General features: G+C 39.4%; 1 protein-coding gene across 1 annotated transcript in view; it reads right to left on the bottom strand.

Moving 5' to 3' along the window:
- cobl (cordon-bleu WH2 repeat protein) overlaps positions 1–20,163 on the bottom strand; it is a 60,024-nt gene that overhangs the window by 34,658 nt on the left and 5,203 nt on the right. Inside the window, 6 exon segments of the mRNA XM_037784579.1 lie at positions 314–385; positions 743–831; positions 1,619–1,663; positions 3,562–3,790; positions 6,243–6,453; positions 9,577–9,771. Of these exon segments, the coding sequence (XP_037640507.1) occupies positions 314–385; positions 743–831; positions 1,619–1,663; positions 3,562–3,790; positions 6,243–6,453; positions 9,577–9,771 (841 nt within the window).

Here is a 20,163-nt window from a genome sequence, read left to right as displayed (position 1 = left end):
GAAACCCAATACTACTGACCTGCAATAGTAACTACTACCTCTGTTTAGCTTGTCCAATTTCTGTTGTGAGAACAAAAGTATCAAAGAAGTGTTGATCCAATCCTGTGGTAATGTTTGAGGTTTGTTTGTAGTTTGTGCTGATATTGGTTTGTATTATATCGTACAGGTGTTCCTGTTATTCTGTCCACCCGCAGTATATGATTGGAATGCGCCAGAGAGAGGCGAGTTAAGGTGAGATCCCAATCAAAACCAAATCCCACTTTGATTTCACTTATCACACCTGGAAACTGTCAGATGTGTTGGTAGTACTTACATCGGATAGTGTGTCTGTATTTTGGATAACTTTATCATCATAGTCATCCATGTCCATAGATGTTGTTTCTGTCTGCAAACGGAAGGCACAGCTAACATGCAGCATTCAACTGTTCAGTCATGCGTTTAGCCTGCCTCGGCTATCAGTCTTCATAGGTGTGAATGGCATGCACCACTCAAGGTTAGTTTGTAAATTATTATACAACGTCATATTTCTCACGGCACTTGTGCAAATGAGTCATTGCTAAACTTTGTGAACGGTTATGATGACATTAAAGCTGCTTTTAATTCAATAATTCCAATGTAATATTGTGTATGTATATCAACTTTGATAATAATACTGGTAAAACTGAAATTATTAAAGAGTGAGTTGAATACAAAAACATAAATACATTGTTAAAAAAGCAGCAACAGAGATCTGGAGTCTTACCTTGGATTTCCTTCGGCTGAACTTGAAGATACCCAGGAGGCCTTTCTTCTCTGCTCTGCCCAAACTGGTAGTACTGGAGTGGATGGAGTCTATGAAAAGATAAAGAGGACGAGGAGGAGGCGGAGGAGGAGGAGAGGAGTTGGACATGATAGTGTCAGTGTCTCATAAAAGCAAAGCAAAAAAGGTCAGGTTCATTCTTAGAAAAAGTTCATGAGGAATTCAGTAGAAGTGAGTGACAAATGATCCCGGCATGCATAGATTAATTAGGTTAACAACAACATTTCAGAGTGGGATTGCCATGGTAGTCTCACATTTAAGTCAATTTGGTTTGATTCATATGATATCCAATATATTTACTTTACTTTATTTGTGTGCACTTTTATTGGTAATTTTAAAACATTTACATACTCCACCTGTTCTCATTCACAAAGAATTGAACAGAATAATCTACTGGGTTTCCTCAGCAGAGGGCGCTATAGCTGTATTTTTCCACCTCTATCTAACCTTCACAGTCTACAAAGCAGTAAGTAAGAATGTGTCATGATAACACTGTTGACTTGAGGACAGGGAAGGAAGGTAAACTAATCATTAAACAAATCACAGAGCTATACTACTGGGTTATTATTTTAGATTCTGAAAAAAGCAGAAGCAAACTAAGTTAACAACAAATCATTTCTAAAATCCTCACTTCATTGATGATGTTAGCACAAGTATCACAATTTCAATGACATTAAAACCAGCGAATGATTTCTTTGAAGATGGGTGGCTAACAAGCAAACAGGGGTTAATAAGCAAGCAGCGGTACGTTGGGTTAAACAGCTACATTTGGTTGGAACCAGCAACACTAAGACAGACAGGACTTATCATGACTAATACCTGAGTAGTTAAGAGCTGGGGCAGAAGCCATTTTTGGCTGGAGAACTGAAAAACATAACAAGGTTTAAAAACACATGATGTCATTTATGGACATATGACCTCTAAATAAAAAAAGAATTAATCAAACGGTTGTATTTGCACCACAACATACAGCTGGTAGTGTTTCACCAGAGAAAAAAAACACTTTTTAAAACAAACTTTAACTAATCATGACACAAACTAAATGATTTAGATGACAGTGTACAGGTCCTTCATGATAACAGTGAAAGGTTGAATACCAAAATATCCCCATTATGTAATAGTATTTGACCATAAAAAGTTGCATAATGTTCTAAATGTTCGTGCTTGTATCCTTCATGACCATAAATCACAAGCTGTAACTCTGTGATCACCCTCTGTGACAAGAACAATATCTAGAAATATCAGTGGGTGTGGACCGTTACGGTGGTAATGAACCATAGTATCAGATTTAGACCATAAATCAACTTCCTACTAGATAAAGGACAACACATTCTAATGATTGTACCCCCAGGGACACATTGCACTTAACAAGGTTCTTTTAGATGAACATATAATAAGAAACATAAGCTTATATTTGTGTTAATGCTCTGTCGTACCTGCTGCTGGTTAAACCAATATTGACTCTGACTGCATAGAACTATGTCAACAAATATTTACATGCTAGTCATGCAGAATATAATGCAGTTCTAGTTTTGTGGCTCATTGCACTGGAATCCTTTCTTCTGTGTAGAGGTTTTGCCACATGGAGGGCTGACCTAAATGAGCTGGTAGGGAGTGGAAGTGGATAACAACACGAGCACTTACTGTCGTTAAACAGAAGCTCACATGACAGAGAATGAAAGAACATTTTATAAGTTCTGTTGCGCAACTTTCTTGTTCTGATCGTGCATATAAACCTTCCCTAACACTGCCTTTTTATGGTGGCTAAAGATAAAGCTGTCGAATTTGTAGAATAGTTAAAAACGTACCTAATTTCACTCAATATGTATCTATTTACTTGTATATGCATTAATACATTTTACAAAAACATTGTGATTCATTAATAGCATATGCTACAGTAATTGCTTTTTGGGGATGATATTCACTCGCAGGCCAACATCAGATAATATGACACAATAGCTGGACGAGCCAAGGCACCTATCAGTATCCATGATGACGTCTTTTATCTGCTTTAATTAGCTTACCAACATTAACATAAACCAAGGCTGGGCTCTATTCATTTTTAATTCAATGAATTGAACTTAAGGGATGTATCCAAAACAACTATATAAATAATGATATAAATAAAAAACATTTTTCCATTAACATCTAATCTATAAATTATCAAATTATTTTATCATTTAAAGTGTCAATAAACACGTTTTTTTTACTTTAAATTATAATTATGAAGTAAATGTTGATTGCACGATGTAATGGCTATAGAATAATGATCATCAGCGTTTAGTTTGATTCCCTATAAGCCTCGTTTTTACTATGCAATTCTGTCTGCCACCGGGTACGATCTCCCGAAGGCTTGATTTACGGCAAAAAGAAAGTGCGTCAACCATTGTGTTTTGTTTTGTTTTGTTTTCCTCGGTAGCTATCCCCAGTTACTAAAGAGTATCAATGTCAGTCTTTTGCAGTTACTATCCCCAGTAGTGGAAATGGCGGATGGTGGAATAACCAAAGTAACTGTGGAAAACAAAATGCAGTGTGTCCTGTGTTGTTGGTAGTCGCTAGTAGGTCCTGAGGAAAACGGAAAGCGATCCGGTTGTCTTTGCAACAGCGGCGCCAACAATAATACCACTTGGAAACGCTAGAGGGGGAAAAGTTGACAAGTAGTTGGCTCTGTGATGGGAACTTCAGTTTTAATATACATTGAGTAGTTGAAAAGTGACAGAACCCCAAACAGAAAAAATAAGAATCAAGTGGTTGAGGTTTACCTAGACTCTGATTATGTACGTAGAGCTCCTTGATCCCCAGCTCTGTCAGAGATTTGTCCAGCTGCAACTCGTGGCGACTGATGCTGTCCTTCAGGAGCAGGACATGTGCGGGGTCAAACTCACACTTGTCAGAGATGACCGGTATCAGAGCCTGGAGTGGTACCAACGGGTTGACCCGTACCACTGCCTTCTGGCTGCCGTGGTAGTTCACCATCAAACGCACTGATTTCTGATAAGGAGAGGGGAGAACGGTGGAAAAAAATGAGACTTTGATATCTAACAACTGGATGAGATAAAAGGCTAATTAGGGCTCACTGTTGGGGGAATTCTTCCATTCTGCAGTCACAAAATGGCCTTGATGTAAGAAATGAGACAAAAAGAATCACATGACTGACATAGAGGAGATGTTATAGATATGATTATATAAGTAGTTCAATGACAACCATCATAATAACAAATACATCTTGAACGTAACAGAGCAGATAGGTAAACCGAATTGCTGTCTGAAAATTTCTTAGAGTAAAAACAAAACGTGTGAAATGTAAAACATGCGGAAAGAAGAGAAGCAGACAGAGAGAAAGACATCCAAACACACTGCACCAATGAGTAACTTAAGGTTGGACTTTGGTTGCTGACAGAAAAGGGAACATTTAATAGACTAAAGATGATGAAGTCTCTGTGCATATGTGTGTGTGTGCAGTCATGCATGTGATCTTGGATGCGTGTGTGTATTTAGGAATCCTACACATTACGCAGTGTTCCATTTCTAATTATGGAGAACAGTCGTGCCACTCTGTACGACAGTCTTTATCACTTAAGTGGTTCACAACAGAACACACCCTGAAGTCAAGAGTCTGAAGAATTCATAAAATGCCTCTTCTTGGGCAGGCTTCTGCCAAGGTCTAATAACTTCCCCAGTAAGCAATTAGTTTTACAGTCAAAACTGTTGTTAGATGATAGAATAATCATACATCAGAGTAGTACAGTAGAAGTCATTTGTATATTTCAAAGTTTGGTGAGGTGGTTGTTGGTGCTGGGCGAAAGTCATGGCTTTTCCAAATTCAACATTTTTTTTACTTTGGGGAGTGTGTTTGTATGTGTGCCAAAATCTTCTTCTAATCTGACCAGTAGTTTTCCAGATGTTGGTTACTGACAGATAATCAGACAGATAAACTGAGAGATGCTATCAAAAATGAGCTTGTACTCTCAGGTCAGGTGTTTACTCCAAAAGTCAGTAGGCGTGTTTTTAGGGGTTTAAAACACATTAGTGTATTGCAATGAATCAACCTGAGTAAACCACCTGCATCCATTTAAAAAGTTTAAAAAGTTGAGACTCATTCCAATTTTACAGAAATATCACATTATTGAAATCCTAATACAGACTACCATCCGTCATTGTGTCTGTTCAGCTTTTATTCCTCATGTACCAGTGAAAGGTACCAAGCTGTTTGCTTTCTATAACAAATTTCAATCATTGAACACTTGACTGGATGCAAGGTTCACACGTTTAATTATTGTTGGCTGAATCAGTCTAGTTACTTTTGACAACATTATACTGATGTTAAATTGTATTGCATTTCACTGAAACGTGTTTCTTACATTTTGTCCACCCCATTCATATCAATAAGGATATATTAAATATTAGAAACACATCTAAATATAACACAATACAGTCCAACAGCACCACACACTGCAGTCTCTAAAATGGCCATCAAGTTGAATCAATTCAACATATTTCTCAAACTGTTCCAACAAAAAGTGCTGCCATATTAGACGGCATTCATTTTAGTCAGGTGTATCTGATAAACCAACAATTCAGAGTGCTCAGAATATCACACTTAAATCATTTCATTTTAACAGCTGAGACTGTTGGTGGTACAATGAATAGACTGATAACACAGAGAAGAGGGATGACTGACAGCAGTGTCTGAAATAGTGTCAGTCTCTGGCCTGAGGCCAGGCGGGGTCAAAGGGAGAGAGAGAGCAGCCAGTAAGCCCTGAGAAGAGCAGAGAAATAATGCATGGTAACTAAAGGTAAGGCACTCATCAAATATTCAAACTGTAGGAGGAGAACAGAGGAGAGGCAGAGAAAAAGGGAGACACAAAGAGACGAATACTCAGTAGAAATACGTTCAGATAGGCAGGTGTAAAAAAAAAAAAAAGATGACAAGATAGGTGATAAAGACAAAAAGGCACACTTAGACTGTAAAAAAGAATTGACTTCAATGTCATGCTGGGCCAGTTAATCCTAATTGTCTTCCTACCTTAGCATGGGCCCTTACAGGTTTCACTGGCCTTGCTTTCTGCCAGCAGTCAGAGGTAAAAGGTAGAGAGGGGAGGGACGGACATTACATAGGGCTACAGGGTAAGGAGCTACGCATATAGCACATGCTAATAGAATTATTAAGGGCTTTTTCACTGGCATTCTCCACTACATTCATTTACATTACAAAAAAAACATGGGTAGCTTTGGGATATGTTTTTCTAATTCTTGTTATCAGGTAGAGTCTTATTATTTAATTTGCATTAATTTGTTAAAACATAAGATTCCAAGCCAAGCCTAACAAACCTAATTTCAGCAGGTTTTAAATATGCTGTGACACATGTACTGTATAAAATCCTAATTACAAAGCACCAAAAAGAACATCCAGAACACACTATCAGGCTCCGTTGTAACTCACCTCTGGCACTTTGGGCGCCGGTCTGCGCACCACTTTCTCCTCCCAGACTTTCTCCTTGATGAGGACGCAGGCCACGTTGAGGGAGCCCAGCAGAGCGTTGGGCTTGAACCCCAAAGTGTGGCCCTCGGGCGACAGCAGCTCCAGGGTGTGCAGTGCTGGATTCAGGTGGTAGCGGCTACACAGCTCGACCAGCAGGTCCATCAGCGCCTTACTGAGAGAGGGAGAAAGACAGAGAAGGGTGGGGGGGGGGAGAGGGAGAAAGTGAAAGAGAGAGGTGAAGAGGGTGGGGAGGGAGGGACGAAGGGAGTTTGGAAGAAAGCACCACAAGAGGAGATGGGGAGAGAGGGAGAAAGAGAGGGGGGCAAGAGAGAAGATAAGGTTACAATGCCTAACTAGCTTTAGCTCTGCTAAAGAGAATAGTAATTACTTCATACCACAAAACAGAGACACACTCACCCCTTATGCGCTTAGAAGGGATGGCTAATTGATAAACATAAAGGATACGATTTTAACACTGAGCTGCTTTCACAGACATACCAGGGTTCAATGTTACTGTTTTTTCTTTCACTTGCCCAGTTGAGCAAGTGAAAAAAGTATAGTTTCTGACCCACCAAATCTACTTGCCTGAAGTCAATTTTGACTTGCCCCTATACAAATTGTTTTATTCATTAGCGGTTATCAAATAACAACAAAGACTTCAGCTAATTGTCATGTTTAATCTTTGTTTAAGTAAATGAATCAGTACAAGGACACAGTGTGGCATAGATGTGAAGAAACAAACATTCTTGCATGTTTGAAAATGGTATGACAATCCCCCCATCTTCTCTACAGAGATGGACTCGTGTGAGTGAGTGAGTGAGTGAGTGAAAGTACAGGCTGTAGCAGATGCTTTGCATCTAATAAACCTAATGAAACCATACAAATACAATTCTTAATTACGTTAGAAGGAAGCGAGAAGGCTCAGTCCATAGCTACTTCCATCATCAGCTCTGGAAAAAAAAACAATGTGTTGTATTCTTTTTGCTAGATTTACTAGTCCAACGTTGCAAATTACTTATGCAATACTGCATATTTCAGATTGAATAGCAAACACATATATTTTGACATGAAGATTAAAAGGCTATCTTTGTTTTGATTCCTCCTGTATGAACAGTTCTTGATCATTTTGGGTTGATGATGGCAGGATTTTACTATCTGAAAAAGTCCCTAACCATGGTGAAAACCCACAAAAATCAATCCATATGATGACAAAAGAAAAAGTTCACAACTTAGAAGTTGTATGGTAACACTTAGATTACTCTTTAGTTACAATATTGACATTGACTGAAAACTTACATATGTGAAGTGGGACTAAAAGTTGAACTAAAACCCTAGTTTGAAGAAAAAATCTAGTTTTACCATTTTCTTTTGTAGGAGAATTGAAAACAAAGGCCCCAAAACAACAACAGAAGGCACTTATCATAGACTGTAGATTTAATCTGTATGGTTTATCTAGACAGAAACTCTAAAGAGCTTCCAACAATAAAACGGCAATGACATAACATAGTGGCATAGACAGATAATGACAGGCAAATTGCAGAGTACTTGTTGATATGACAAACTACTTATGTCCATTAAGCCACAAGAGAAGCTCTGAAGTCTGCTTCGTTGCTTTGTGAGTCTGTGTGTGTGGGGTTGCAGCTGATGAGGAGGCCTGCAGTACTACCTGTCAATCCTCAGATAAAGAAACCAAGAGACAGTCTCCAATGTTTTCTGGGAACAGCCAGATCAGATGACAGAGCTGAGAGAGATACCACTACAAAGGACACCATTGACAATCACTAAAACGACAATCTGCAATCAGCAGACCCAGTGTCCTGTGTTACTAGGTGCTTCTTAAGATGATTTTGTATGTATGTTTATCAAAAACAAGTCACAGCACAATCACTATCCAATAGGAACGGTCAATGTAGTATTAAATATGTTATATTTTAACTTGTTAACCCTGCATGGTTCACATGGGGGCATTTTTTATAAAAGGCATGTTATGTAGCGAAGCATTGTTCATACTTACTGAACTTTAGTTTAACTGTAGTCTGTATCATACAATTTTACAAGTGACATTATTTTACAAGTTCCAATGCAGGGACATTTGTTTGAGATTATGCACAAAGCATATGCATATAAAATGAATTTAAGGAGTTCAGGTTGGATTAGGTTACACTGAAGGTTAAAAAGCTTAAATTGTCTCCTGATTGAAATTTATTGTAAAAAAGAAATAATTAAATTATTGTTGAAGTTGCTACTGCACATTGACATTTTGGAGACGCAAACTGTATACTATAAAGATATAATATTAGTGTAATATTATAATCATATCTGTACCATTACAGTATTAGCATCAATCCTTCAATCCCCCAACAACAGAGCCATAAATAGGATTTGAACTAAAAACTATTTTGAAATATGAGTACAAAACACTGTTTACCATTTTAACATAATGTTTTGTGAAAGTAGGTACTTGTTATCTTACTTTGCATTGTTTAACTGTCAATGTCAACACAATAAATTGATTAGAGTAATGGTTGGGGTTGTGCTATTTAGTATCAGCTATTTACGACACATTTGTGTGTTTATGCCGCCTTGGTCTTATCTTATCCGACCATATGAACTTACACCTTATCAGGCTCTGATGCTGTTACTGAGCCGTGTCAGAAGATGAACTGTAAACACAGCCCATCTGATGCTTAAATGTAATATCATATCATCCAAATTGATCTAGAATAAGGCTGCGCCACAACCTTTTGAAATAGTATTAAGAAATGTCAGGCAGTTTGAAATGGTTACCAAAATGTGTACTACTAGTCAGAAGTAGCACATCTACTGACCTAACGTCAGGGAGGCATCCCTGATTTTCTGCCCCGAAGGAGAGGACCTCATTACGGACAGAGGGCATTAGCAGGACAGCCTTCAGCTGGCACAAAGCTTGTGCTGAGACGTGGAATGGGACCCCTTGACAAGGCCCCACTGGCACAGCAACCAAAACAGACCTAGCAGTGACAAGCGGGTCTCATACTGTACTGTGTCTGGGGACAGGCCAATGAAGGTCACAATACAGTAAACTCATATTGTTCAGCTAAGCAACAGCTGAGATCGTCATATTTATAGATAGAAATAATTTCATGTAGATGTAGTGTATGTGGATGGATGGCAATTTTGCAGTCAAACAACACAGCATTCACAAGCAACAGCCAAATGAGATGCAAAAACAAGGCACATTGAACAAAAAGCAAAGGAAAGGGAGTGCTACGCCCAGGGTAAATGTGTGCTTGTGTGTGTCTCTCTGCCCTCTCACCTGCCATCCTCAGTTACAGAAGTCTGGTGTCCCTGTGGTAGAGTTAGCTGCAACTCCACGGTGGGCCTCAGCATGTTCTCCTTGGCGTCCATGCCTGATGTCCCTCCCCCATCAGGTACGGTGTTTCTGAAGATGTGGCGTGGGGCGGGTAGAGGGGCCTGCGGCGGAGGTGGGGCGCGTGCCTTCATTCTCCTCCTGGGAGATGACAATGGCAAAGACACACAGAGGATAATATTATAGCACAGTATGTTAAGAAATAAAAGGTTGGCCTATTTATTTCACAAGTACTTGAGTATCACATTTACAATTCACGTATCAATCTGTTATCTGATCCATCAAGGACACAATGTTTTGATTATGTCAAGTAAACAGTGAATCTTTTTTTTAGCAGAACACTTTTTTCATCTGGTGCAGTGTTTTCACATTCTGACTCACTTTTATTCATTCTTATTAAAACAACTTAAATGATATAGATCATCTAAGTTCCTCTGAGTCATTTTTGTTTGTCTCGAGTTCAGCCTTAGTTACACAGCACGACAGCCTAATGAACACATCCTACTGCCACCATCTCAGGAGCAGCCTGAATACCAATGACTTCTTTTTTTCAGTCTTTCTGTTTCTGTTTGTGACACAACCTCTCCCTTCACTTAGATTACATAACGCTCTACAGATATGCTGAGCGCATCCTTTTGGTTGTCAGGATGATCCAGCCCTGAGCAGCTGCTTATTCAATCTGTTCCCGACACTCCTCTGAATAATAAATGATTAATTTATAATAACACCCTCTCTAATAACAGTCCTGAGCTGTACTCATACTTTTAGAAAATACTGTAGTGTCACATAATCAATGTCTACTTTCAAGAAGCTTTATAAAGGGAAATTATTAAACAGCCTCTAACGCACATAACAAAACTCTCATCAAATCTTATTCCATACCTGGGCAACAAGTAATGCTAAAAATGTGGACATTATGTTGACTGAGTTGCAACAGACATGTGTTTTGCAAAAGCGACTGAAAACATCTGATACAAGTTGAATTTTAGCACTGTAGAAGAACAATGTTTGTAGCATCCAAAAACTATGGATACATAAATCTGGATCGATATATTGATTCAATGATCAACGATCCAATATCATCGACGCAAAGTGAAAATATCGATACACATCATCTTTAAGATACGTCTCTATTTTGAAATTCCCACTTAACATTTATTGTTTTTATTAAAAAGAATAGACTGTTTTTCATTTAAATGTCTGGAAGAGCTCTGTAATAAAATTGTCATATCATATTTTAGCTGCTTTTTGGGAGTTGATATAAATGTAACTGATTGTGTCAAATGGGCATAGGATATCCTCTCATATCGATTGCAGGCCCCTGTATTGAATCAAATCGAAATTGTATCGTGGCAAACTTTGTGATATTGATTTTTTCATTGTCCAAAAAAAATCAATATAATATCTACCGAGATGAAACTTGTGATTTACACCCCTGTCAAAAAACAAAACAAAAACTAAAGGTCATGAGGTATTTGGTTGGCTCAGGTATATATCATGCATGATTCAGACTGTTGACAATAGCTCTATGAAAACCATAAAAAACAGATAAGAATACAAACCACAGCTCCTATGGGTGGAGAGATGTGGCAGATGTCAATGACATGCTGGAGGCGAGATCTTGCTATCTGCGCATTTGACCTCGGCTCAACATAAACTGTACTTAGCCTGACAGACACAGCTGATTAGACAGAAATCAAACACTTCACTCTGCTAACAATGACAAAGTGCTATTCTATAGCACACGTTTCAGCACGCACACACCCTCTCTGTCTCCACAGCATCAAATATTAGCCTTAGATAACAAAAGAAAAACATCCTCTACTCACGTCAAAAACAGTCCTTGAGTTGATTAAGTGTTCCAAAAGAGTTATATATATATATCGGGCTGTTTATAAATCCACTCCCAAGGATTAGGCTGACTCTCAGAGAGAATGTGTTAAATCCAGTGGTGTATTTTCCAGTATCCTTCAAGGTACTCCTACTACGCCCAGTGTAAAGGCGAGTAGAGCACAGCGAAGGAAGAATGGATGTGAACATAGCACAGTGAGCGGACTCTAACCTGGCTAAAGTTAACCATTAACAGCTAAGTCGGATATCAACTAACTCTCACCCACACGACCCGTAGTGTCATTGACTCATTATGCAATGCAGAAAGTGTTTTCCTGCATCGTGAACTGACAGACTCCAGGGTTTGACAGCATCGATCATAATCTAGTCTAATCACAGTGCAGATCGTTTCTAATCTCCAGCTGCAAGGTGCTCTGACTTAAAGTGCATTTAAAAACATACAGAGAAGGAAATGATTTCCAAGAGCAGCTTGGAGACTGTAAATGTATGAAATGTTTTGCATTTCTCTGTTGAGTCTGTGCTTTCGAAGGTAAACAGAACTGGGCTCTGTGGGAACTGTGGGACTGGGCCTCGGCCAGGCTTAACACAGTCAGCTAGTATCCTTCTCTCCACCTCTCGCTTGCTGTTTGTCTCACCATAACATTTCACTCTCCCTCTCACTCTCTCTCTCTCCTTCTCTCTCTTTCCCTCTCTCTAACACGCACAAAGACTCCTTTAGGAAAAGCCTCGTCTCCCACAGAGTTAGAATGAGCAAGCGTAAACGGAGAGAAAAAGAGTGAGAGAGTGAAGGAGGAGCAGGGAACGAAAAGCAGGAAACCCTGCTCCGGCACAGGGGGGCAGTAAGTGCTGATCTGCTACAGGGACTGAGTTACAAATGGGCGGCTCTATCTCTCTCTCTCACACACACACACACACACACACACACGCACACACACACACACACACACAGGTTACTAATGGACCTTTCAGAACCACTCAGTTCTTTTCACTTGACTAAACAGCATTAAGAAGGATATACTGTATTTCTTTCACTATCCTCTTTTAAATCTGTTTAGGCTTCAGGTGTTAATTCTAAAAGTTTCAAAAGTAAGAATCTAAAACAAATAGATGCTGAATTTATCGCAAACTGACAAAGGTGGTGTAGACTCACGTGGTCTAAAATCACCCGGGACAGCATTTGAGCAGCTGTAAAACAAAGTGAACACCATAAATGGAATTTGGAGTCCACAGTTTAGATCAAATATTAAACAACAAAAAACAGCCTTTTGGTTAACTTATTTAATTTAGAACATACACTAAAATCATCCAAGTCTTCCTGGTAGATAATTTGCACATCATTTCATGCTAAAATTGACATACAATACAGTATATACTGTAGATAATGTCACAGCGTTGTGAAAAGTAGATTATTACAGGTGAGTTGTGCATATCTTCCATCAGTCGCAACAATTCAATTTTAACAAAAAAATGTAGTCCCTGCAAGGTAACATTTTTTTTGTGGAAAGCAGCGTAGAAGCCGCTGTTCCTTTTAAACCATTAGCTATTAGACCATAGCTATTGTAACACTTCTGGCATCTTCAAACAGGAAAGGCACAACCTGAGAGGCCAATCAACATTTCTCAAAAGCAGGGCCATCTCATACCTGTTCACCAAGGCCTACGGACTTTCTATCATTATTTTCTGTTCTTGTGATATTTGCTCTGCCTCATTATGTGTTAAACGTCCTGGGTCTCTTGAAAGGCGCTATGAAGATGGAAGTTATTATTAATATTTTTATTATATTACCCATAGTAAATGTGGTTGGAGATAATGTTGTGGTTTATGATACTCCATGAAATTAATTACAATTTAAAAATGTAGCTCCTACAAGTGCATTCTCACTTCTGAGATAATGCTGGTTGCCAGCTATTACTGAACACAATATAATAGTGTTGATGGTGGCGAAATAATCTATCAGCGATACATGCTTGATTTAAGTGTCTATGATGTCATTCTTAATGGCATAAACTGCAGGTGAATCTTCCAAAACCCTGGTGTGTGTCTTGTCTTAAGGGTTAGGTGATCAGTGATACTCACAGTCTGGCTGGTGATTGTAAGTGGGAAGACTTTGAGACTGTCTTAATCCAGACAAACAAGGGTTTGGACTAAATAAAGTACAGTGTATGATTAACTAAATCATACGAGGCAATATTTGATCAAATACTAAGTAAATAAGGAACAAGAATCTGACAAACTTTTGGTTCTTGTCAACATGACCTTTAGTGCCAGTAACTGAATAATAGAGTAGCTGTCATTGTAATGTTTAAGTGAGCCAAACCATTGTTACCTTTGTAGGTAGACGTAGGCCTATACACAGCCTACCAGTCATCCTGTTTTGCCGTCTGTCTACTAGCCTCTTAAACAGATTAGTCTGAGTGTCTGCATGTCTGTCTGTGTGTGTGTAAGTGAGTGTGTGTACGTACCTCCTTCCTGACCCAAATACAACCATGCTCACTCCTGATCATGACACTTAGGATAAATCAAGCCTGGATGTGTGAGTAGTACAGTGTTTGTGCAAAGATACAGATCAGTGTGAATACAGGACAAAATGAAAACTGCACAAATTTAAAACTGTCCCTCAGAGAGATGGAAAAGGTGTCCAATGATTTCAGAGCGTAAGCAAAAAAATGAAATGCTCTTCAAATTACAGGTTTGGCGAGATCACAGCAATCACAGCGCTTACAATGCAAATCCATGACCGTCACACTCAGATTACTGTTGTTAGTGGACAAGTTAATTACATAACACGGCTGAGACACACTGGAGACTACCTTGAGGATTTTGCAGGGGAAAGAATTATCTGCCAGTGACTGTATTTATCCCAGCCATGGAAACACGGCCTAAGAAGTTCCCATTCTGGAAGGTCTTATAAAAAATAACGGAATATATTAGTTTATGCTCTGAACTGTGCTCTGTCAGCATATCTCCCACCAAAACTAATTCCATTTACAAGAGGTCTGTTTTTTGTTTTTTTTGTTAAGAACTATTTTCTGCTATGCCTACTGCCTAATATTCCATTGAGCCTTAAAACTAATTTAATTATTGTGTGTTTATGATATTTTACTCACTTTTGATGCTCCAGTCAGCAATTCAAATAGTCAGTCAGTCTGTTACTGATAACTACAATGCAATGGCATAGAATGCTACAAATGGGACTGCATGAGAAAAACAGAGACAGACAGACTAGTCCACTCCAAACAACAAATTCTGTTGTGGATGTGAGTAAATTAAACTATGATTTAAGGCAGCAGACAGAGCCAAACTGACTCATGAAGTCAGTAAGTCAGCCAGAGAGACAGTAACTAAGATAAACAGACAGACAGACGTGTCCCCAGTAGTGTCAGACAATAGGATCACTAAAACAATGAGCCACTATCCTCTAATGAAGACAACCAACTGGGAATGGAGCAGAATAATTGGCCAAAAACACAGTGGCACTGACTGACCTGCATTCACTATGACACGTTTTTTGTATTCTGAGAATGTAAACAATGGATGACACCAAAACGCTATGGAATATAATAAGGATTGTTGTAAAAAAAATACATGTAACCAGCTACATTGTTTGTTTAAATAACATAAACACTGTATAAGACAAGCCATCAACTACACTGTCAAGTAACCAAAGGCTGACTGTCTTCAACACACACAAACACAGGCCACATTATTACCTAACCTTTTCTAAAAGCTAGGAGAAAATTGGTTTTACAGATCTATTCTGTCCTGTCAAACAGATGTCCAGCAGCTATGTAATTAAAGCAGCAATTGGCGTGTGTATTCCTAAAACTTTGTAGTTAGCCTTGTGGAACTTTACTGAGCATCTAATACCTGCATGAGATGATTCTGTTTGAAGACACACAATTGAGTTTATGTAGCTCTACAAAGAAACCTTTCATTTCCTGTCAATGGCTGTAAGGCAGTTTGAGAACAAAAAAAAGGCAGCAGTGGCTCAGTTGTTAGAGGGGGTTGGCTATCAAGCAAGGTTGATGGTCTGATCGCAGTAATGGTGGTTAGATCCCTGAGTCTATAGAGAGAGAGTAAATTCAAAGCAATACTGAAAAAACAATTTGATTTTAAAAGATTATAGCTTGATTCTGTCATACTGCTGAATGATTACAAAAAGATATACAACATGCCCTCTCTTCATGATCATGTTACACCTTAAAAACAGAATATTACTTGGGAGACGCATCAGTGGAAACATCCACATTGTAAGCATGTTTTACCCCCCTCGAGTGCCACTTCAAGACCCCACCCACCCACTTGCATGGAAGCACACACACTTGTCTGTGCGCACACTTGAGTTTTAACCTCCCGTTGTGCATTAGAGACACAGTGTGAATGATACACATCCTGGACCCTGAGCCACTCACTCGACACTCCCATACACTGTCCTGCTACCTAGCCAGCATACCCCTTGGGTGTCATGGTGTCCCCATGGCAACCTATATTTATACCACTTGACTGCGGAAGAGTGCAGGCCTCAGTTTAGTAGCAGCTGTCGGTTCTGGGTGCGTGTACACAGTGACCCAAGGAAAGAGAAGCAGAAATGAGCAGGGTCAGAAAGCATAGGGAAAGACAGAGAGAGTGTGAAAGACCGGGTTGAGTATTGTGTACTGTATTGTGAGTATATTAGCCCAGCAAAGCATCTGTTTACAGTTGCTAGGCACACAACTTCCTAATTCAGCAAATGCCTTGTCATGCTCATATTACCAGCCATGTGGTTAAAAACCCCACCCCACTGCAATATCAAGTAAACTGGCTCAATGATAATGATGGTCTGACCCTCTGTATTCACACTAGAGGGATGGCAGAGAAGACAAGATAACATTACACAGGTAACCATAGGGCTTTGTTTGTTTGTATCAATGGAGATACAGTTAGGCAGCTTTAAAAAGGCTGACATGTTTATATAAAGTCCCAGCATTTAAAATCAGAATATTACTCTTGAAATGGTTTATCAGGTTGCATGTATACAAGTTTACCTGGTTATAAAGTGACGACTTCTCTACCACTATTAAAACAACCAGGTTAGAGCAATCTGTTCAACGGGAGTGCAGAGTCAGTAACAGTAACATAATAACCCAAGGGAGATAAAAAAGACAACACCACACCTCAGGTGCTAAATGAATTGTTACTCATTGGGATCAATTAGGTTGCTTACACTCCTTACAGTTATTTGAAGGGTTTGCATTGATGTATTGCTGCAATGACCTCAGGTTGAGTCAACAACCGGTGAGGAGTATCTGTTTCACACCTACTTGAGAGAAATCCACTTGCTGTTAACAGCACCCCGCCCCATCCTCTCATCCTCTATCGACACACATAGTCATTTTATCCTCTTGTGACCAGTGACACAGAGGCACGCTGTGACAGTTTTACACGAGACATGTTCCAAGATAACAATAATTTTCCCAAAATAGGAGCAGGAAGCCAACTCGTCATTCTGTCTGAACAGCTAGGGGGAAAAAAAATGTGGCTATCTTCCCTTTGGAGACTTTATGATTGACACTTCTGTAGACAACATGTCAGTTAACATGTCATTTGTTTCAAGTCATTTAGCCTATTTCATCTCGGCCATCTCCAGCCATCCTTTAATGGCATAGTTTCAGATGGGAGATCAGCTGTTCTAGCGGCGGAGCATCATAAGAACACTTCATTCAAACTCAACAGTAACATAATAGAACTCACCAAGGTCGTCTTGGTTAGTCTTTCCAACAATCACCAACTCTGGTTCAGTCGGCCACCCACTTCTAAATCCCCTCTGATGCACATTTTCATTATACATTGTTTGAGAGAACTATAACTTTAGGTAACTGGAGGCAACCGTCACTATGCTAAAATGCTAACATAACTCTCCAGGGATTGAACCTGTTATTTTTCTTGTTTTGACGATCTGACCGGTGACAACACTTAGTTAGAGAGTAGTTAAGATTGTATGGACTATGGCTGCCAAATATATGCCAAATTGTAATCTTATGATTAATTGTTGTTCGGATGATTAAGTTAAGACAGCTAATATGAGCTAACGTCAGTTGTCACCATAGTATATATTCACTTATTCTGCAGCCTGATGGAGACACTAGTGTCAAACTCAGCCATTTATCTGTCTAGTTGTCTCTCAGAACACTTGAATTATAATATGCTGCTGAAAGGTTTTTATGGATTTTTTGCCCAATGATGCCAAAAATATACTGCCTACTGCAAATTTAACTAAAGGTCTTGATCCTCTGACATTTCAAATCATCTCTAAAACCTTTATGTCAAAGCAAGATCCCAGTGTCCTGGTGTTTTCCTAATTAAAATACATATTCTAACTTAGACTGAATCTAATATTGGTAGATAAATAAATCAATTATTGACTCACATAAGCATTTACTGCACAAGTATTGTTTTTTATGGGTGATACAAGATACGAGTTGTGCACTGCGCACCAGCTCAAGCAGACACAAAGCTTGAGGGTGGCAAACAGGCCCTCAGCAGAGGAAGAACAGAGGGGAAAAGGCGAGGAGGGATAATGAAGGTTGGTAAGAGGGAGGGATGAGGGAATCTCAGGTGGCACAAAGCCCCATATGGCCGCAGAGCAACAAGAAAGGGAATAGAAAAGGGTAGGTGGGTGGAGTCCAACATCAGAGAGGAAAGGACGGAGAGATGGAATGTAGAAACGTAACAGCAGGAAATAATAATTAGTCTGTTCTCTCTATTCCCTAAGCTGCTTGTTCAATTAGAGAGAGCTCCTGCTGGAGAAACAAGAAGAAAAACACTTATGTTACCAATAGTGTTGGTCTTTAGCAGACTTTTTAGCATTCATTGAAGCCCTTTAACAGAAAGACAGCCATGCCACCATCATTTCTTCCTGTTGATTATTAACACGTTGGCACGAAGTGTTTATACTTTGTTATCTCTATAATCAAGACAGCAGTTTAAAGGGTTAAACACGTGCAAAACCATCGCAACGTGTGCAAGAGAAAGAGCACTCGGCCACCTCTGCCTTATCAGGCGATACCACTGCTATGGCACGTCAGTTGGTGTTGGAGGAGTCCGTCCAATCTGTGCACACACACATGCAGTCCGTCTGTCTTCCTCTCTGACAAACCCACATACCGCAGTGACTAACATATGAGTGCAGGCTTCCAGAAATAAATCTGAGCAGCCCATAACAGCTGCATAATAAGAGTACAGGCAGATGTACTGTACTGCAGATACTTGAGACTGGCACACAGGCATACTTTGTTGTTAAAGGTGTTTGCCAAAGCTTTCTTTCACCAAAGGACAGAGGTTGGTAAACAGCAGAAAATAGGTTGGATAATGTAGTGCGGCCTAAGGTGCACACAGCGATCTATAAATACAGCCAGTCTAGATGTCTCAAATGTTTCCGATGTATCATGGCATGGCTTTGGAGTAAATACATTCAGAGAGCCTGTACTGCTTTGATGTGTGCACACTAGAGGCTGCTGTAACGACATACACATTAATAAAACATGAGTAAGTTCTCATAAAATGTGAACAAGGGTTGCACTTAATTAAGAAGTTAACTACTTTATCTCATGTGTTCAGCGTGTTCAGAGGACTACATGGAACAAAGTTTAACAACCATAAGCTTTATCAGTCAGTCCCGTGTTATATTTCCACCATACACATACACGTAAATTGAGCAAAGGTTATAGTGTATACTTTTGATCTAATAGGTTCAGTGTGTACTTTAGTCAAGCTTCTATCGGGCTGCAGAATAAGCCTGTGGAAGCACTGCATCCACACCCTCTCTATTTAAAACAGGACAGCCTGTGATGTGAATGCAGATACTACCAGATACATGCTGTACCGCCGCCAACAACGCACTCTCTTGCCTATCTCATTTTTCACAGGAGTTAAATTTAACCCATCATAAACATAACCCCTACATATCCAGATGTGACCACATACACTAAAACATTTCCCTGTTTGCTAAAAGTAAATACAGTATAGCCCTCAAGTGAGAGAGAAAAAAAGAGGGAGCTCCCTTAGTCAGCAGGGCTGAGCTCGTGGCTGACCACATGGATCTTAAACCTCTAAATAGAGCAGATTTTGTGAAGGATAGGGTGGGGAGCTTGTGTCTGCATTTATCTCAACATCTCACATCATTTGAGACCCCAGCAGGGAAAAGGCACAGCACTAAGAGATAACATCATCTTTAATAACTAATCTCTCTCTGAGAGTATTTTAAGAAACTCTATGGGCTGACTGACACACATGGCATTCAAATACTATGCAAAGGGTTGGACTGACATTTTAGTCCAGTGGGCACAGCTTCAAATTAATGAGCATTTACACTGCAGCTAGCAACTGGTGTTGTTATCACTCCATACACAGTGCTCATGACTGCACACAGGCAAACGGGACAGTTGGAAGCCAATAATTATCTCTGGGTGTGTGCTGAGCTGAGGATAAACGGACAGTTATTTGTAATCCCATACTGTATTTATCTGTAAAATCTGCCAGCTTGGCCTTCCTGTGGGCGAGTTTTAAAAACTGAATAGACACAGAAATGAGGCTAAAACAAACACCAGATGCATTTCAAATAAAATGTGCGACCTACCAACAGTGAGACAGATGGCAGCACAAATTAGGATGTTGAGAGTGGCGAGTTTTTATTTTTTATTTTCC

The sequence above is a fragment of the Sebastes umbrosus genome, chromosome 11 (genome assembly GCF_015220745.1).
Source record: "Sebastes umbrosus isolate fSebUmb1 chromosome 11, fSebUmb1.pri, whole genome shotgun sequence".
Lineage (NCBI taxonomy): Eukaryota > Metazoa > Chordata > Actinopteri > Perciformes > Sebastidae > Sebastes > Sebastes umbrosus.
The sequence above is the reverse complement of the archived record's forward strand: the minus strand, read 5'-3'. Positions and strand labels throughout refer to the sequence as shown.